Source organism: Cyprinus carpio, chromosome B10 (genome assembly GCF_018340385.1).
Source record: "Cyprinus carpio isolate SPL01 chromosome B10, ASM1834038v1, whole genome shotgun sequence".
Lineage (NCBI taxonomy): Eukaryota > Metazoa > Chordata > Actinopteri > Cypriniformes > Cyprinidae > Cyprinus > Cyprinus carpio.
In genome coordinates this window covers 12,323,540-12,344,062 of record NC_056606.1, presented here as the reverse complement: position 1 = coordinate 12,344,062, position 20,523 = coordinate 12,323,540, and the positions used below count along the sequence as shown (strand labels likewise).

At 35.2% G+C, this 20,523-nt stretch overlaps 1 protein-coding gene and 1 long non-coding RNA gene across 8 annotated transcripts in view; one reads left to right on the top strand and one right to left on the bottom strand.

Annotated features, from left to right (window-relative positions):
• Positions 1-20,523, top strand: part of LOC109098063 (glutamate receptor ionotropic, kainate 1-like) — a 52,166-nt gene that overhangs the window by 2,805 nt on the left and 28,838 nt on the right. For 6 of the 7 annotated variants that reach the window (XR_006155740.1, XM_042732536.1, XM_042732541.1 and 3 more), the window contains 6 exons: positions 12,331-12,498; positions 12,983-13,240; positions 17,297-17,478; positions 17,768-17,821; positions 19,156-19,329; positions 20,058-20,201. Coding sequence is in view for 6 of the 7 variants with exons in the window: in XM_042732536.1 (XP_042588470.1) it covers positions 12,331-12,498; positions 12,983-13,240; positions 17,297-17,478; positions 17,768-17,821; positions 19,156-19,329; positions 20,058-20,201 (980 nt within the window). In the remaining variant the exon portion in view is untranslated. Of the gene's footprint in view, positions 1-551; positions 1,083-12,330; positions 12,499-12,982; positions 13,241-17,296; positions 17,479-17,767; positions 17,822-19,155; positions 19,330-20,057; positions 20,202-20,523 lie in introns of those variants that run through there. The other variant, XM_042732542.1, reaches the window with a different exon arrangement.
• Positions 12,930-20,038, bottom strand: LOC122138701. Its single transcript, XR_006155741.1, has 2 exons — positions 19,683-20,038; positions 12,930-13,111 (listed from the first exon to the last, which is right to left on the bottom strand). It is a non-coding gene; the product is annotated as an uncharacterized LOC122138701 (long non-coding RNA).

Genomic DNA, 20,523 nt, shown 5'->3' with positions numbered 1-20,523 from the left:
TACACTATATTGTTGGCTATTGCTAGAAATCTGCATTTGTTTACTCATCTACCCCCTGAAAATTTAATCATAAATGTGTCCTATATAGGATGTCTGCTGATGCCATTTATCATGTCACTGGTTACTAGCACAGATTTTGTGACCGTATGGCAGCAATTTTGTTAGTGTCGGGCTTTGGTCCAACTGTGTCGGGCAAGACCATTACCCGCATGCGTTCTTGTTTAAGATCTCTATAAATCTTTTAATTATTGTCCAGCTCTGCACAAATTACTGTTTTTAAAATCTTAGAGAATATTTTGTTGTGAAAATAGAGCTGCTTCAGCTCATTCCTGAGAGTGGTTTAAAATAATCTCTGGGCTCTGGAAGTATCACAGTGTTGACTGAGGAAATGTGCAGTGCTGGTGGAAGTATTTCACAGGCTATGAGGGGAAATTAATCCTTTTAGATTTGGATCCATGTGGTCTCAGATGTATGTTCAGCACTGTGAAATGCCACTGCTCTTTGACCGTCAGCAGAATTTCCCTAAAAGTCTGTACGGCTATGGTGAATTAGGAACCTGGTTTCCAAAGTCGCATCTTTTTGGACACTTCACGAAGTATTTGTTAAATAATTAACGACTAATGTAGGTTATAAACATTTGCATAAGAACATACTTTCATTGAGCCTTTTATAGATTGAGCTTGAAATAACAATAAACAAATTTGAGTGTTTAGAATGGGCCCCATGAGAAAATCAAAGGGTTCGATCACAGTGGCGGAGAGAATGGAGAATAGCTAATGTCTCTGGCTCTTTCTCTGCGAGAGCATTGGCATGCATGCTGACTCCTTATCCCTTTGTGTTTTCTTGTGTTTGTCAGAAGGGATGTGTTTGAACAAGATTTCATGAATTTGAATGAGAAAGAAGGTTTTTTCTTTGATGATGCATTTGGCCTGTGTGTTTGCAGAAATCATTGTGATGTCTTTATGAGGAGTGTGTGGAATACATCATAGACAGTGACAGAAATGTTGAAAAAGAAGAACAGAGAGAAAGAAAAAAAACTGTGTCCGAGATGACCTGAGTATTCAGCAGTCACTTGTGTGCAGGTTTGTGTATGTGTTTGTATGTGTGCATGCATGCATTTGTTGTTGTAGGCATTTGTGTGTTAGAAAGGTTGTAGACTCATGACCTTGATTAATCAAGAACTGTGTACATTGCATTTATTCATTTGTCAGATGCTTTTATCCAAAGCGACTTACAAGTGAGGAACATTTTAATCATTTCATCATAAGAGCCACAATATTTGTAGCAAAGTGTTGAACTTTGAAAGTAATTTGACAGAAAGAATTATATAAATGAAGTAATTTAAAGATGCACTAAATTTTTTTTTTAAGTTTTAACTAAAAGTTTTTGAGAAACATATGATTTACATTTTTTCTATTAAAGTTAATGTACAAATATGATTTTTAACATGAAATTAAATGGATATCCGTATTTTTCAAACTTGTAAATAAAACAGCTTATTGGAGTTTTTCAATAAAATATTATTTCAGTCTTTCAAAATGTAGTTTCATTCGATGCGTTAATTGCCATACTTTGTAATTATGTGAAATTTACAGTACTAGCAATTTCTGTTTTAAAAAATGTTTTAAAGTAAATCCTACAACATTCATATCATGATATGAGTAATTTTATTTCACCGTAATGATAAAAAACAAAACAAAACTCAAGCTCACTGAAGACACATAAACAGTCAGCGATTAAATAAGAATAAGAAACTAATTACAAGCAATAGGACAAAAAACTACAGTAGAACAAATAGATATAAACGCGAAAAACTACGTACTGGGTATGAAGTAATCAAATGTATAAAACCCTGCATATTTTTCACTGTGGAAGTTAAATATATATTTAGGGGTTTGAGCACGTAGTGGTTTGGAAAACCAAACCGTAAATCGTAGAGACTTGAAACTTGGAGGGATGGAAGAACTCTTACTGCCTACAATGTCACCAAGGCTCGTCCCAATTGGCCTGACAGGGGTGATACAATGATCAAAAGTACAAAATCACTCAGAACTCCTAAATTGTCAGATCGCATGCTCAAGTGTCTAATGTTGTTGGAATCCTTTTTGCACATAAGCGTGATATTCGTATTATATGATAGAACTCCTCATTCCGGACAACTTTAGCTCTGGAACCACTGCTGTCAATCAAATGGTTTGTTAAATAGTTGAGAAGATGTAAAGAAAAAAAAACTTTTGCAAACTAGTCCTAGGTTTTTCACTCAATCTGAGTGAAAAACCACTTCAGTACAATTCTCTGGACTCTGTAGGTCAATAATTATCAAAAACATGTTGAAATTTACCCTTTGGGTAGCTATAACAGGTTCGTTTAGAAAAGGAGCCTGTCCAGATTTACCCCAAATCCAATAAAGCCTAAAGGAAAACTCAAAACTTCACGAAACCTGGTGAGAACATGTGACAGGTGATTCTAAACAAGCATGCAAAATTTTAAGGAGATTGGACTGAAGGTGGCACTATAACATAAACGCCAAAAAACATATTTCTATGGTAAATTTCCTGGATTTGTGAAAAATGCTTTTTTAATCATTGACTAAGTTGGTAACAGGCTTGCTAAATAATATTTAATGTCTTTTTCCTTATGTGCCTAAATGCCTTAAATGCTTGAACTCCGGTAATCGCTGCTTGCAGCTATATTTCTTCATATTAAAGTTACAAAAGTGATTTAGTCAAAAACAGTAAGAGATTTTCTCTTTTTTGCTTAATTAACATGAATGACAGACAGCAGGAATATAAGACTGCTTTCACTTTAATAGCTGCCCGGATCCAATATAGCTTACTTGTGTTTTCTTTCTCAGCTGTTTGCTTTCACTTAAGACCTACTGTATTTATGAGGATACTTGTAAAGACGAGCATTTTGTCAAATGCAAGTGTGTGTATTTAACTGTTCAAGGCTTATAAAGTGGCAAAAATACCTCTATCCAATCAATAACTAATGGAACCAAGTCTTTGGCCTACATTTTTTTCTTTTTCGATAATCTGGATGTACGTCACAATATGAAAGAAAAGATCTGGTGTTAATTCTATTTTATTGTGAATATGTCATATCAATAGAAAACCAGTTTTATTTTATGTGGAGTGGGTCACTCCCTTATGAGCGCTGCCATATTAAGATCACAAACCGTGTCATGCAATTAACAAGTTACTAATCATACTTCATATAGTGCTTTCAGATGGTGCTCTAAACAAACAACTAAACAAAACAAGCAAACCAAGTGGAAAAATTTAATATCCAAATAGGCAGTCCCTACTGGAATGACGAAACAAACCATGACACACAAAATGTCTCTGTGTTTATCCAAAATCCAGTTGTGACAGCAAGACAGCTAGCAGTCACAGTGCAATGCAGCATGAAATAAATATAAACAGATGAAAAGGATCACAACAAGATAAACAAAATTTGACAGTACCTGACTGAAACCAGAGAGAAAAGTGTGAGACCCTTCATGGAATTACAAGGTCAAATGCACTTTAGAAGGCTCAGAAAAGTCACTGAATATTCGTTTTGTGTGCCAAAAGATTTGGGCTACATCTATGGCCATGTAAACTATTTCCATACACTATTTCCCTACTATATAACAGACAAGAAACAGCAAGTGAAAAAATAGTATGTCTGAATTTATAGTATTTAGGGACAAGTGCCCGAATGGCCTACTATTTCTTGAGATACCATACATCAATGGAATTCTTAATCACACAACTCCATGGGAGAGGAGTTGTGAATAGCAGCACAACTAATGTTGTGGGTCACAGGACTATAGCAACCTGATGAATATGTGACTCTGGACCACAAAACTAGTCTTAAGTTGCTGGGGTATATTTGTAGCAATAGCCAAAAATACATTGTAGGGTTCAAAATTATAGATTTTTCTTTTATGCCAAAAATCATTAGGATATTAAGTAAAGATCACGTTCCATGAATATATTTAGCAAATTTCTTACTGTAAATATATCAAAACTTAATTTTTGATTAGTAATATGCATTGCTAAGAACTTCATTTAGACTAATTTAAAAGTGATTTTCTCAATATTTAGATTTTGTTGCACCCTCAGATCCAAGATTTTCAAATATAAATCTCTATATCGATTATTTAACCATCATTACAAACCATACATCAATGGATTGCTTATTTATTCAGCTTTCATATTATGTATAAATCTCAATTTCGATAAATTGACCCTTATGACTAGTTTTGTGGTCCTCAGGCACATATAGTATGTCAGGATTACATTTATATGACACACATTCAAACTACATGGAACTTGTTTAATGGTGACAAAGTATGTACTTATTTTAAAAAGGTACTTACTCAGAGAGAATGTGTTTTAGACATGGTGTCACTTTCAGTGCCATTTTGTTTTTATTTCATGTCTTAGGGATTAATCGTCTTCAGTTCATTGAAGTTCATTGAACTCAGTAATTGAGGAAAAAATGAAGGCACTTAAAGACCAAGAGCATTTCAGGGCTGCATTCAGACATAATCTCCAAAAGGCCTTTGATATGTTAATTTTGGTAAAATTTTAAAGAAATGCATTTGATTATGAAGAAATGTTAAAGACGATCTTTTGACTATAATTGCACACATTAATTATAGGGTATATATTACAGCTATTTGCTAAAACTCCAGTATTTTATGACTGAAAAGACCCGCTGTTTCCTTCATCATCCACTTCCTAGAGAAAAAGAGAATGCATGAAATGTGCAAGAATGAGAAAGAAACACTTATGAGCTAAAAAAGAAAAAAGACAATGCATCCAGTAGCACAGTCTGGGAATGTTGATAATTACGCATAATTCAGCTAATTTATGTCAATTTAAATGTAAAAACTGCCTAACCTCTGTAGGATTGTTATTTATGTGTGCAGAATTTTAACCCTCTGGGGCCTGAGGGTGTTTTGGAGGCTTAGAGAAGTTTTGACATGCCCTGATATTTTTTGTTGCTTATAAACACATAAATGGCTAAAGTCTAATAACACTGTAATCAGCACAAACTGGGCTACAATAATATGTGAGCAGCATGTATGTACATGATTGTGTTTTGGGAAGTCGTGGCCTAACGGTCCAAGGGTTGCAAGTTCGAGTCTCGGGCCGGCAGGAATTGTAGGTGGGGTGAGTGAATGTACAGCGCTCTCTCCACCTTCAATACCATGACTGAGGTGCCCTTGAGCAAGGCACCGAACCCCCAACTGCTCCCCGGGCGCTGCAGCATAATGGCTGCCCACTGCTCCGGGTGTGTGTTCACGGTGTATGTGTTCACTGCTCTGTGTGTACTTTGGAGGGGTTAAAAGCAGGGCACGAATTCCAAGTATGGGTCACCATACTTGGCTGTATGTCACGTCACTTTCACTTTCACTTTTTTATTTTTTTTTGAGAAAGCGATGTTTATGCGTGGTTAGAAAAACTAAAATTTTGAAGTCACTGAAATAAGGCAATAAAACACCTAGAGAATATTTGTTCACAAGGCTTTTGAGAACAGATCAGGGTTTCCCACACATTGATTTATTTGAGAAGACAAACCCATATTGATTACTCGCTCACAGAAAACAATATATTGATTTAAATTTTTTAAGACACTTTTTGTGTATGAAAGGTATATGCGAGAAGGCATCAACTATCATGCATAGTGCTGTGATTCACACCTGAGAAGACAAAGGCCCGCATAATGAGCTGCATAATGAACCTTTCAGCCAGGTGTGTGACTGAGAGAGAAGAGTTACAAGAAAGACTCTGAGGATAAAATACATTTTTTAAACTACATTATTAACATTATTGTGATGGTTACTGATACTAGTAATTTATAGAAAAAAAGAACACAATTACCACATAGCACACATATTATCAGCGATATTTACAGATTACTTGATACATTTACACCTCAGAGGATCCCGGGTATAACACATTCAAAATACTTACACCAGAGTAGATATTTATGGACAGAAGCTTAGTTACATTCATAAACACAAGCATGCTTTGTATGTAGGCCTATACAATATATATAGTTATAAACATATCTGGCTATATTCATGAACAGAGAATAGCCTATCTCAGTAATGTTTTGTCTAACCATTGTTACTGACATTAGGCTAGCAACAATATTTTTTTGTATCATATTGCTGTTTATGTTATATAACATAAAAAAAAAAGAATAAAAAAACATCCTGGCATGGTGAGACATTTAGATGCTGTGAATGAAACTTTATAATGTTTCACTTGATTATACATTTAGTCAGGAATAGGGATGTCAACGATTAATCGATGATCGATTAATTGTCGATAAGAGATACAATCGATTAAGGCTGTCGATGGTCGGTTAACCGATTTAATGCTGGGCTGCGTGCGGCTCATGCGCAGAACACGTGCGAGCGCTGTGAGTGACGGTGACGGTATATAAAAGCATCATCATTCATTCACAATGTACAAATTAAGCTTTTAATGTGATTTTAAACTTTAAAGTAGCCTACATTAAAATAGAAACAACATAAAAGTTCTTCAACATAAAAAAGCAATAGAAATGTAGTAACTAAATCATTTCGTCAGATAACTGTTTCATATCGTGCGCTTTGCAGGGCTGCGGGACACAGGACAGAAAGGCTATCCTATTACTTGTTAATTCGTTCCTACGACTTATTAATTTGTGGCAATTGCCCATGTTTCATTAATTTTGTTTCCTAAATAACAGATGATTTAACTAAATAAGGGAACAAATTAATAAATCGAACGAATTCATGAAATCTTTAATTTCCCTTCCCATGTTTACCACACACAGTAAGAGATGCGAAAACAGTGATTAAAAGTGAAAGATAATAAAATAAACCTGCGAAATTAGAGGGTTAGACTGTGAAGATTTAGGAAAAGAAACAATGCCTTTATGTTATTGAATTTGTGGAAATAAAAGACTAACCGGCAAACCAGAACAAAGCAGCGTAAATGAAGGCTATAGGCTCGAACGTCATCCAGATGCATGCTAGCGATCTAACATTTCCTATTATTCCTCTAATAAACAAAGCTTTTATACCACACTTGTCATAATCAGAGCTTATAATTTGTAAATAAATAATTGCTGGATTCAAAACAGCGATTAATAGGCGCTGTGACCGACACAATACGTTTTCCCATGCGCATTCATCGTTCACTAGTTTCTGCATGGACCTAACTAGAGCACAGGTTCTCAAGCCCTGGGACAAAATGGGATGCTTTAAGGAAAATGTATTAGCCTATATAAGTAATAGGCCCAACATAAAAATAACTTCTTCTTTTTTTTTTTTTTTTTAATATGCGAAATATATCCGACTTAAATAATTAAGATAACGGATTTAAAACAGAAGTGTGGCTATGCGCCATAAGTTTACGAAAAAAAAGGATGACAACGCACTCTGTTTGTTTGCTTTATTTTACAAGAGCACAAATCTTCTGTTTTTATTGTGTGTGCGCACAAATGAAAGTAAACACTTTTGCGGAAAAGGTTTTTTTTATGTCTCAGCTGTTTCGATCGCGCCGGAGCCTGCTGCACACGTAGTGATTCAAACTTACATCGCAGTCTGTTCATTATCAAAATAAAATAGTCAACTAAACATTTAAAATGTTACACTGGTCAGTTTAAATAGACCGCAGTATAACGGTTCACTCTGCTGTTATGCCAATGACGTTTTTGCTCATATGAAAAGGATGATATTTTCCGTCTATATGCGAATGCGTACAAGCATTAACATTATAAATAATAGTTTAACATTCAAATACATTGCGAATATGGAAACATTTGGATTTGTGCCGAATGAGACATGAGCAATAACCTCCAAATAGAAATCTAAAATCTCCTATATCTAACCAAACCCGCGCTCGCTCGTCCTCGTATGCACGCACACATGCACTGTCACGATCTAATGCACTGTAGCCTATGCCTGATTTATAAAAACAAATAGGCCTACCGGATTGCTAAAATTAAAAATCTGACATTTTATAGGACAGAATCCAGCTGGATCAAATTAATGTGAGCAACAGTGTTTTGCTGCAGCAGCGCCGATGTAAGCAGTTCACTTAATGTGCAGCAGAGCCACACGCGCGCCACAGTTACGTTTGGGATAATTTTATTTTAAATACCATAATGTCAGTTGAAAACATTGCAATTGTGTTTTAAAATACAACAACGAGCACCACACAATCATTTAAAGAGGCGTGTGCAGCGATCTCCATGCGGGACATGAAACGGTCAACAAACTAAAATTAGGCTACCTCAAAAGTATGGCGCGTTCTCCTCATTTTATGAAATCATCATAATCACATCTAATCATTTTATAATCCTGCTACTAGCATTTTATTCAGACTAAAACACCTTTAATTCAAGTGAGAAAGCGTTTTGTGTGGGGGGGCTTTTGCACGTCCTGTCATGCCGGTGACTGCGTGCCTGCAATAGACGCATTTTGCAGCATTATGGTTAACGATTAATCGATTAATTGATCGTTAATTTAAACGACGATTGATCATGGAAATAATCGAAATTTGACATCCCTAGTCAGGAATTATAGTAATTATATAAGTACATCAAGTTAAATGAAATGAAAATGAGAAATGTTGCCTTGTTAAATACCTGTATTAAAATAAGTTATTTTATTTTAGTCAACTATAATAACCCTGTCATGCATTTATATTTTCTTTCTATTTGTTAGCTTTTGAGAACAACATGGTCCTTGATATTAAATAAAGTATTAACAGAATATTTTTTAAATCATAAAAATATGAAAAGCTGTGCCTCAACATAAAAGCATATGGTTCCAAAGCCCATAACTTTCTTGTTAACTTATTGTTTATCACAAGGGCGAAATGCATGTAATGACACAAACATCATGATAGAAAATGGATTCATTAAAGTTGCGGTCGCCAAGGTGAATGGCAGAGGCTTTGGACATCCCTAGGGAACCATTTTCCAATGAATAGAAATAAAGCATTAAAGCATGCTCAAGTAACCATCACAGCGCCTACGCACACATACAGAAGTGTCTATATGCCACTCTGTCGGCTTTTTCATTCCGCTCTAATGGCGCCTGATGTCTTAAAGACACTGTAAATCTATTCAGTTCCAATGACTGACTCTTAATGTGCCAATTAAAGAAAAAGTGAAGCTAGATGGATTTGGTGTTTCCAGGATAATAAAAGATCAATGAGGGATCAGACTTCTTAATCATATTGGAAAAAAGAGTAAATAAACATAGCAAAACCATAGACCCGATACATCCACAAAAATTAACTGAGACTTGTTTGCTGCCAGACTCGTTGTCAACTCTCCTTCACGTTACTGCATCTGCCTTGTCTAGAAAAGCTTCAGGCTTCATTCTCATCTCCAGCCTCCCAATCCAACCCAGTCTGACCATCTCCCTCTATATGAAAGCAATCAGTTTTTCACAGACAAAATCTCCTCTCCTTTCCCTGTGTGGAGCGCTCAGTCCACGCTCTCCCCGAGGGACTATCTGAACATCAGACGGTGTTATCCACAGCAGGACTTTCTGGCTTGGCTTTAAGTCCTGCTCATTCCAATTCAGCTTTCAAAAAGCCAAAACAAGCCACTGAGACCGGGTTTCACAGAAGCTTGTATCTACACTCTGATGAACTTCATCTCACACACATTAACATTTCCATTTAATTATTCTTATCTTCATCCACAGTCTTTTCATTAAAGAGCCAATCTGTCACTTTCACTGTTGGAGGTTGGCTGTTTATTGGCGAGTTAATGGCCCATTATTTCCTGCTGAGACCTGTTTGTTGGCCGTCTATGAATAGAGTCTGATCTCAGGTGGATGTCCTCCAGATGGATCTTGCCGTTTTGCATTGTATTCATATAATGTGTAGTTCTAGTATCTGCAGCGTTACATGTAATATGACATAACAATGTGTGCGGTACCAGATGCTCATGCATAATTCTGTAGAGATATTCCACTGAAAGTCATGGCCACTTACTCCAGACATTTACATCATGTTGACTTTACACCCAACTTAGTTAAATTGGTTCTTGAGTGGCATATTCAGTAACAAAGTCTGATGTTTTTGGCCATGATCATTTGCTGATTCAGGTGTGAACGGTCTGTTTTGATCTTCATGATTTGATCTTCATGTTTTGATCTTCATGATTTGATCTTCATGTTTTGATCTTCATTTGCATGTGATCATTGAGAAGAGATGATGTTGATTAACCTTGTGCAGTTTTGAGAATAAGCTTCACTGCCAGCAAGGAAAATGGCATGTTAAAGGTCAAATGCGGTGTTGGCCAATTAGTCTGAATTTTTTAAGCGGCTAAATCTGCATGATTTGCCATTTCAGATTTTCTAAATGTTATGGGATCACTAAATAACCTGCTGAAACCTGTAAGCGAATGACATATCACATATTGGTATTGGCATTTAGATGCATCATATCATACTAGGGCAAACAGCCATTGTAATCTGCTGTATGTTTTTTCTTACGAATTATAAAGATTCATTAAATGGTTTGTTTAATTTCTTACGAGCTTGTTATCAATAGACAAGCCACTGTTTTTTATGTTCTTAATAATAAATTGCAACATTAACAAAAACGCTCACTGCTTTTATAACTTTATAAATCCTCAGTTAGAAACAAACAATTTTGAGCAGTCTTTGTTCTTTTGCTTATAATTGATTTCTATGTTCTTCATTTTATTACTGACTGTACTGACAATGTTTTCTTAAGTGAAAAATACTCAAAGGCTACCCGACTGAATGGTGTCCATCACTCAAGGGCTGTTATTTAATAAAGAGCAGTAAGACCTCTGCCTCTGCCTGTTGTTGCAATACTAAATTGTCAACTTGTGTAAAGCGTCAGTGTGGTCTGGGTTGGGAGGAAAATTATTTAACAGAATATGAACTTTGTCAACTGTTTGACAAACGATATCATTCATGAACAGTGACCAGCAAAGAATAACCTTGAGAAAAGTAGTTTATTCTTTACATGTGGCTTAAGTTTTGTCTTAGATGAACAGAGAGGGCAACAATAGTATTTTTCCATCACCCTATTTTAATGCGCATTTTGAAGTATTGCATGAGAAACAAGTGATGGAAACGGCAAACTTCGAATAAAAATTTCACAAAAAAAAAACGTTTTTACGCTCACTTGTGTGTTTTTTGACTTGTGAGGATAAAGGTTGATGCAAATAATGGGAGATGGAAATGCATTTTGCGAATAAATTCCTCCAAGTGCATCAAAAAGTCACATGACTTTGCGCTATGGGATGGCAAAACCTGACTAACCAGGAGACATCTCATTCCACAGCATCTGAAATGTTGTTATGGTCATTCGGAAATGCACGAGCAAAGTCTGTCATCAAAGTATTTCTGTATAATTGCCTCCCAGAAATGTCTTACACGACTGCGTTCCCAAACAGCAGCATCCACCTCCGAAAGCAATGACCACATTCATTGTGTTTTGTCTGCTCGCTCTGAGGCGCGGGTAATTTATTATATATGAAAATTATTATATTCTCCTACTTTTCTTACTGATTTATAGTGCCAGTTTATCAGGAAGTGATGATTTTGTTCTCTTTGACTTGTTGGATGCAAATGTTTTATGCGATATTCCAGTTTTGTGCATAAGTTAAATTTGCAACTCTGGATGGAAACCCGGCTAATGTCATATGTCAAATAGATGTGTGCATTTACCTGTTTAGCCGACTTGTTCCTTTCTTTTTGGGATGTGCATGAATGGGCCATTTCTGGCAAAGGAATTTTGTTTTTATTTATTTATTTTGTGAACAGATGTCTTTAAATATATTTTTTAAAAGCTGGATTTTAGTTTTTCAGTATGCTTTAGCATTAACTTGGATTTTATTTATATTTAGCATCAGTCTGGCACTATGTTCGTAACTGCTTTTAAATTAGTGTGGAACTGAAACATAAATTTCCAGGGTACCAATTTTAATTTTATTTGTACATTTACCTAGACACCGTTTTTTTTATTTTTTTTCCTTGTGTTTTTAAGAAAAGTTGGGTTCTGCTTTTTAAAAAATGCATTAACTTGGAATTGATTTATATTCATCATTAGCTTGGCAATATTGTTTAACTGCTTTTGAATTAGTGTGAAGCTGGAATTTATTCATTATCTGGACACTAATTTTATGTTTTTTAATTTTTATATTTAGCTAAGCACTGTTAGCATTTGCTTGGATCGGATTCAGTTTGCATTTAGCTTGACTTTATAAGCACATCTTTAAAAGACTACTGTACTTGAAAGCACAGTTTTACTTAATGCTGTTTGTCTCTCTATTTTGATTGAGGGGGCATCTTTGAGACACGGGAGAATGAACCAGTCAGCATGGATGAACTCGCCTTTAAATTTGCAGTTACAAGTATCAACCGAAACAGAACCTTGATGCCAAACACCACACTGACCTACGATATCCAGAGAGTAAACCTCTTTGACAGCTTTGAAGCCTCCAGAAGGGGTATGACTCTATTTATATATTGTATTTATTTTACGATTTTATTCTATTAAAATTGCCTAAATTGTGACAAATATACTAAATATATCATTTTTTTGTTTTCTTGGTTAGTAGTTATTTATTAAACATAAATATTTAATATTATTAATTGATTACTAGTTAAATACAGTTGAAAAAGTCAATTCATCTGATGTTAGACAGTCCAAAATAAAAATTTTAAGGAGCAGATGTAAAATCTTGTAGGTCTCACAAAAAAAAAAAAAAAAAGAAGATTTTTGTACCTCTAATTAATTATACACCAACAATTTCCATGGAAAATGCCATTATGATCTAATGTAATGAAAACTTAGGCTAGACTGCTGCTTTTATTATGTGCACGCTTTGTTCTATGCTTTTCTCTTCTCTTTTTTCATACCACCACATATTTTTTCATGTCACATGTTTTTCTTCCCCTGTCTGTTCTTTCTCTCCATTTTTCTTCTCTCAGTATGTGACCAGCTGGCCCTGGGGGTCGCGGCGGTCTTCGGTCCCTCACACAGCTCCTCGGTCAGTGCCGTCCAATCCATTTGCAATGCCCTAGAGGTGCCGCACATCCAGACACGCTGGAAACACCCGTCTGTGGACAATAAGGACAATTTTTACATTAACCTCTACCCTGAGTACACTTCCATAAGCAGGGCTATCCTGGACATTGTCATTTTCTACAAATGGAAGTCTGTTACTGTGGTTTACGAGGACAGCACAGGTGAGTGACTGTTATGGTTTAGAAAAGGGATTTTTGAAGGGCAGCTCAATGTGCTTTTTTTGAGGTTTTGTTGAGAGGCTTTTTGAAGAGGGATCTTCATACCTTTGAGCTTTAAAATGAGACACTGCAGGCCACAACATTTATACTGAAATTCTCTTTTCTGCTGGAAAGAGTAACTGATGTCCATATATATTTACATTCTATTATATTTGAAACAAGTGGGAATTCAAACTGAATTCAACAGGAACTCCAGCATTGCTTATGGCATCATATGTTTTGGATGCTGGTTCTCAAACATGGGCTTGCTGGACATGCTGGTCATGTTTTGTTGGTAAACAGCATAGACCGATATTAAACCAGCATAAACCGGTTTGGATATTCATGGTGGTCTTAGCTTGTGTTTTCAGCAGGGATCCTCTCATGCATTTTATATATTTTTGCTGTCAACTTGCATTTTCTGTTCTGGCAATTTTTGATATAGGACAGTTCTGTAACTGGTTTGCTAGCAGCAAACAAATACACTACAAAAAACACACACTTAAATATGAATTATACTTAAACGAATTGAATCCAACATTTGCATTGAATTTGCATTCAATTTCTTTGCATTAAATCCCTGCTTTGCAATGTACAATGGTGAAACGTTTTGAATGCGGCATTTGCAAGTTTAATGTGATTCCAGGTGGCAAGTGTTCATTTGTTTTTCTAGGTCTGTTTGGTTTAACTCGCCCTTGACCTTATCAGTTTATTTCCTTTTGGCGGCATAATTTCAATACCATTTTCTATATATTCTGACTTTGTGAAAGCAGTGAAATATTGACTGAATATCAAACATCTTCTCTCACGTTGTTATTACAGCCATTTATTTCCCAGCTTTGGCTCATATTCAAGAAATGTTGTGATTGTGACAGTTATTATGATTATTAATTTTAAAAAAAATTCTCTCAACGAGATGATAAAATATGTCAATTTCTCACACTCTATCATAAGAAACAAACAATAAAAATATATAAATCACCTTAACATTAGGTAAGTGTGACTCTGTCTGCATTTTAATAAATTGTGTCTGGTCAGTATTGTGCATAATTCATAAGTGTGCAGTATTCTAAAGAAAAAAATAGTTGTTATCAAATCTGTCACAGTCAAATTGTAATAACTTTCTCTGCCTCTGAGATGACTTCTTTTTGATGTAATCAGGGGCACACAGAGGGGGTTAAATAATATTAACCAATAAAATATCACTGTATATGATCCACAAAATCAAGTCAGCTATTGCATTATGTCCAACTAGACAATCTGTGAAATATTGTGAATGCTGTCTTATGATTGAAAATCTGAGAAGATTTAGCTAGGGTCACATCCTGATCCAAATCCCCCTCTCCTGTCGATTAAAAAAAGCAGCAAAAAGACAACACAATGTATCAAAATAATCATATTATATGCAAATTCTGCATTATGCTGTAGTTCACTAACACGCTTCAAGAGATCCCCTGATGGCAGCAAACTAATTTGGAGAGCAAATCAAATGCAGACAAACAAATCCAGAGTTTAATAACACATAAAAACAAATAACCGTAAGGCAAAACAAATGGAAAAGTGCCCTGCAAATACTTCTATTTCTACAGCTTAAAATGAGCACGGTGACACTGTAGCCAGTGTCTTTGCAGAAATTGCTTGCAACAGATCAAATTTGTGTCAGATTGACCAGTTTCAAAATGATTAGTGTGTCTGATTCATAGCCAGTGACTTGGATCGAAATCATTAGGGGAGCTCAGGGAACAGATGCCAGTGCAAATTTACCCTAGTATTTACACATCACACCGTCTCTGCTGTAGTGTGATTTGTCTGGAAAGCCATCTGTTTGAAAACACAAATTACACACCACTTTCGGTGTGTTTATGTCTAGAAATCTCATACTTTGATAGCATGATTTATGATCTTATCATTGCATGGAAGTACATCATTATAGGGCCAAGACTAAATCAAGGCAAATAACTGTAGCCTGTGACTAAAAGGGGTTTCATACCTTTTTTTTCTGAGCATCAAAGCAGTTTTGTTGCTCAAATCTGTGTTTTGGTTGATATTGGGCATTATTATGACTGACATATTTCTTTATGCGTGTCATTTACATTGAACTCGTGTAGTAGCACTGCCTTTATAAGAAATTCATGTCTGTAATATTAGTCTGACACTACTTTTATTGAATTTCCCTTTGATCTTGCATAGGATATTTTCTTCAAACTATTAAAAGTAATCCAATTTTGATCCCTTTGAGTTTCGGTGGAGATTAATATTTAACGCTAATTTAAGAATGTACCAAACAGCCAGGGTGTTAATACAAAGCCATGATGATTAAATGACAGATTATGAAATTGATCAATTAAATCAGGTAGCTTAGATGGTCTGATCAGATCCTGCACCAGAAAACCATTTTAATTGATGTGCACATTCAATATAATCATACTGCATGACCTATAAGTGTGGCTTATAACACAATACAATTTTGAGAATATAAAGAGAACAATATAGAATAATAAAAACAAAGAAACAGGAGCAATGAAGAAGTTTTGATTTCTGCCTTGTGACTCCCAGGGGCCCCTGCATGTACTGGAGCCTAATATGTAATTGATGGCCCCATATCAGAGTCTCATTCTGTAAGCATAGGGACCCCAAATCGGAGCTTGTTTGATTATTAATGTCCTAAAGTAATTGATGAGTTCATAAGGAGGTAATTTGAGTCTGAATCAATATTCATTCACAAGGTTATCATGTTTTAATGCACAAGCCTTACACTTTATTGAATGATCTGCAAGATAGCCTGTTTAGTAGTGTTTTTGCAAATTGTTATTGTAAAATAAGATAAAACTAATAATTGAAGTAAAACTGAAATAAAATATGAATAATAGATGAAAAAATTAAACTTGAAGCAGTGGGATTTTAGAAATGTTGTTTTGGCACAAAAACTGAAATAAAATAAGTTAAGCGGTACACTATAAAAGTGATTTTTCAGTTGTAAATAAAACAAATTATTGGTGTACATTTTACAAGATAATTCTATTTCTACTTCAAAATTTCACATTTGATTTAATACGTTACTTGCATTTTTTAAATTAATTTACTAGCAATGTCTGAGTGAAAATAGTTTCTACTATTCTAATTACTAAAACTGAAACAAAAATGAAAAACTAATTAAAAATATTTAAAAATGAATACAAATAAAAAAGCATGTAACTATTACTTAAAATGATTCATTTTTAATATGCTTAATAAAACAATAAAAATATAAATAAAAACTATAATTATAAAAATAAACGCTATTTCAAAATATGAATACATACTATAATAGTATATAAATAATACAAAAATAACACTCATCTTAGACCTCTCAAAGTGTTGATATAAATCAAATCAAAGTTTAAACAGTCAAAAACTTGTACAAAAGAGACTGGGTGCATATAATATGGATCAATTGCAGTTTCTATCCTGTGCAGATGTCGTTAAATGTGGCTTATAGTTGAGATTGTGTGTTTCTGGAGGTCATTGCATCACGCTGCCTTGTGGACGTTTGTACTCCAGAGACCTGTGGACTAGGCGAAACCATTAGGCTTTCACCATGTTACATTTTAAAAGGATATTTCTGGATTTCTCTAGACTTTACTATTATTCTCAAATCTGTTGAAATAATAAGAAAGATTTAGAGCAGTATGCAATTATACTTTAGTGAAAGTATCATATTATCTAATAATATTGACTGACTTACAGTCATTTTTATCCCTTTCACATGTCTGTTCAGCCTTTAGATAACATTTTGACCTGCTACTATTTAATGCATTACTTTTTGCCACTATAGACTGAGTGTTTTGATTAATGAGAAGCCGAAAAAAAGCATCTGAATGTTATGTATCAACGGAATAGATGAGTCCCAATTTACAGTCCCTGTAAACATCTGCTATCACACTGGGGAAATCAAAAGTGTAATTACTGCAGCTCGTGATGAGTTTGTTTCTCTTCCATTGCCCCCCACCTTCGATCATTCTCTTGTGTTCTCTTGTTTAGGATTGATGCGTATGCAGGAACTGATCAAAGCTCCGTCCAAAAACAACCTGAAGATTCGTATCCGCCAACTGGCGTCGGGAGGAGGCGACAGTCGCCCCCTACTGAAGGAGATGAAGAAAGAAAAAGAGTTTTACATCATCTTCGACTGCTCCTACCAAGTAGCCGCCGAGCTTCTCAAACAGGTGCAGCACTATTTTTGTAGATTCTCACTCTAAACTTTCTTTGAACTCGCAAAGTACGTCACACAGATTGAAATGGATTGAAAATGAGAGTGAAGTGCTCTTGCATGCTGTGGCACAGCAGGATTTCAGAACTCTACTTTAAAGCAGAAAGATGTAATACAGTTTGTGCCATGCTGCCTTCATTCCTGAATAGTGCTGAAACTCTCTTATTTCACATTCAGCCAATCGTTACTTTCTTTTTCTTTTGAATCCTTCCCAAAAAATGTTTTGTTATGTTTCTCCCCTACAGCTGATGTCAATGGGTATGATGACGGAGTACTACCATTTCTTCTTCACTACTTTGGTGAGTCTGAAAAGCGGACTGCTTGCTATTAATAAGAGCGCTTTTCATAACATTAGATGATAAACAGGGTGAGTGATTTTCTGCTGTTTTTTATTTATAATTGTTGCTTGTCAGACTGTATGATTCGACCCTATTGACATTTTGTGACATGAAACCTTTGTGCACCCTGGGCTCTTTCATGTCAGACCGTAGAACTGTTCATCCTAATTTATGTTTGACAGTGTTCACAGGGCTTTAAATGTCGTATTCTGACATTCTCATTGACACATGAAATTGTGAAATTGTACCACACAGTCCAAAGCGTTTGTAGGAAAAGGTTTTAAAAAAAAAAACAATTAAAAATTGTCTTTTGGCTGAACAAAAGAGGGAATTTATGGCAGTGTTGTGCAAATTTCAGAACTGATTTCAAATTTTGAAATACGGTAACAAACAGAATGCAGTTTGAATTTAAATTCAGTGTGAAGTAGAATGAAATTAACTAAGATTCAGAGCAAATTTGCAATAAGTCTTATTTTTAACTATAGAAAAAGAAAGGTTCGTCAAAACAAACTTTGAATTATGCCATGACAACCTTCTCAGAAAATTACAAGAGGTTGAAAAAAAGTCTTGGAATTTGAACGATTTAAAAGCATAACAGGCAAGCAGATACACTACTGTTCAAAATTAATACTTTTATTCATCAACGACCCATTAAATTGTCCAGAAGTGACTTTTTTTACATTGTTATAAAATATTTGTATTTAAAATAAATGCTCTGTAAGTCCTGTTTGTGTACTGAAAAAAAATCACAGTTTCCACAAAATTATTAAGCAGCACAATTATTTACAGCATTGATAATACAAGAAATGATTGATGAGCGCCAGATCAGCATATTAGAACAATTTCTGAAAGATCATGTAACAGTGAAGACTGTAGGTATGTCACTACAGTGTTATAGATACAATATAGTTTTAACATATATTATAATCAAATACATTAAAGGCTTTGTTGACCCCAAACTTTACTACAGTAGTGTAGATTTATGTCACCTATAAAATTTTGTACTATGTAAACAGTATACAATTTTATAGACAATGGACACTTTATTTTTTAAAATGCATTACCTGATGAATTTGGTCATTCAGTAAATTCTACTTTCTGTAATTCAAAGTCCAGTTCAACTTCGAGTGTATTGTGGCCAGTTTGATTGAAAATTCCAACATATGAATTGAAATGGAGCCAATTGTTTTCATCTCTTATAGCAATTGAAAAGCATGCCATGAAGAGTCTATATCTTGTGCAAAGTTTGCAAAGCTCTTAAGGCTTAATCTGGACAAACTCTCGTTGCCTTGCAGGATATGTTTGCTTTGGATCTTGAGCCGTATCGCTATAGTGGAGTCAACATGACAGCCTTCCGCCTCCTGAATCTAGATGATCCATATGTGGCTTCGGTAATCCAGAAGTGGTCCATGGAACGCCAGCTGGCACCACCCAAACCTGAGAGTGGACTGATGAGCGGCATTATGACTGTGAGGATCAGTCTGCTCTCATATATTTCTGTTCACATCTAGTTTGTATTTTTAAACTGAAGTGACACCCTTTAATTTTCAATATGGATTCAAAGAGTCACAAAAATTTAAAATAGAAAAGAGTGTTAGAGACAGTATTTGATCCGCTTCTGTAAGATATTGCATGAAAAGGACAATTTGGAGTCACATCTGTTATGGTTGTAGATTGTAAACTGTGTGTGAACGCACAGTAAAATGAGCCTATCACACTGCTCAAAATCCTCATTTACATATAGTCCAGAACTATAACAGGAGCCTAACTTCTCCCTGTAAGCCCTTCCTTCACAGTTAGAAAAACTGGGATTAAGACTCACCGATGTTGACTAATCTACCCGTCCTCCAGAAGGCAGTGTAGATACTGCTAGCACACTCAGCCTCATTAGACATGCATGAAGGGCTTAAAGCAAGAAGCATTGGGAGATTTATTCAAATCTATTTTTACCATCCAGGTCACATTTTAGCATTGAATAACACCCAGAGAAACATAAGGTGCATGCGGCAGGGGGCGGGGGAGGGGCTATCTTACTGTGATCAGATGGAAAGGATATTAAACTTAAATACCGTTACGTAACAACCAGTATTGTGCAAATTGTAAACAAAAAACACCTTCTGCCAGTATATTAATGCATAATGAATTTTGATTATATTTAGAGCATGTTTGGTGTGTAAATTCCTCTCTCCTTCCACAGACCGAGGCTGCGCTCATGTATGATGCAGTGTTCATGGTTGCTGTTGCGTCTCAGCGGGCCACGCAGATGACAGTGAGCTCCCTGCAGTGCCACAGACACAAGCCCTGGAGGTACGGCCCACGCTTCATGAACTTGTTTAAAGAGGTGAGAATATTGTACTTTATGTAGCAAAACACATTCGACTGATTTGAATTGTAAACTTAAATTTGATTGTAAGTGAAAAATTGTAGACACTTTACTTGTAAAATATCTCCAACTTGACAAGTTTGGTGTTTTCAGTGAATTACAATTCGAGGGATACTCCACCCAAAAATTAAAAAATAATTAAATAAATAAAATTATGATGGAATTGTCTTTTTTTTTGTTGGACTGTCCTAATTGTAAACTTGAAACAGTAACACTTTAGCTTAGGGACCAATTCTCACTATTAACTAACATGCATATTGGCTGCTTAAAAGTACTTATA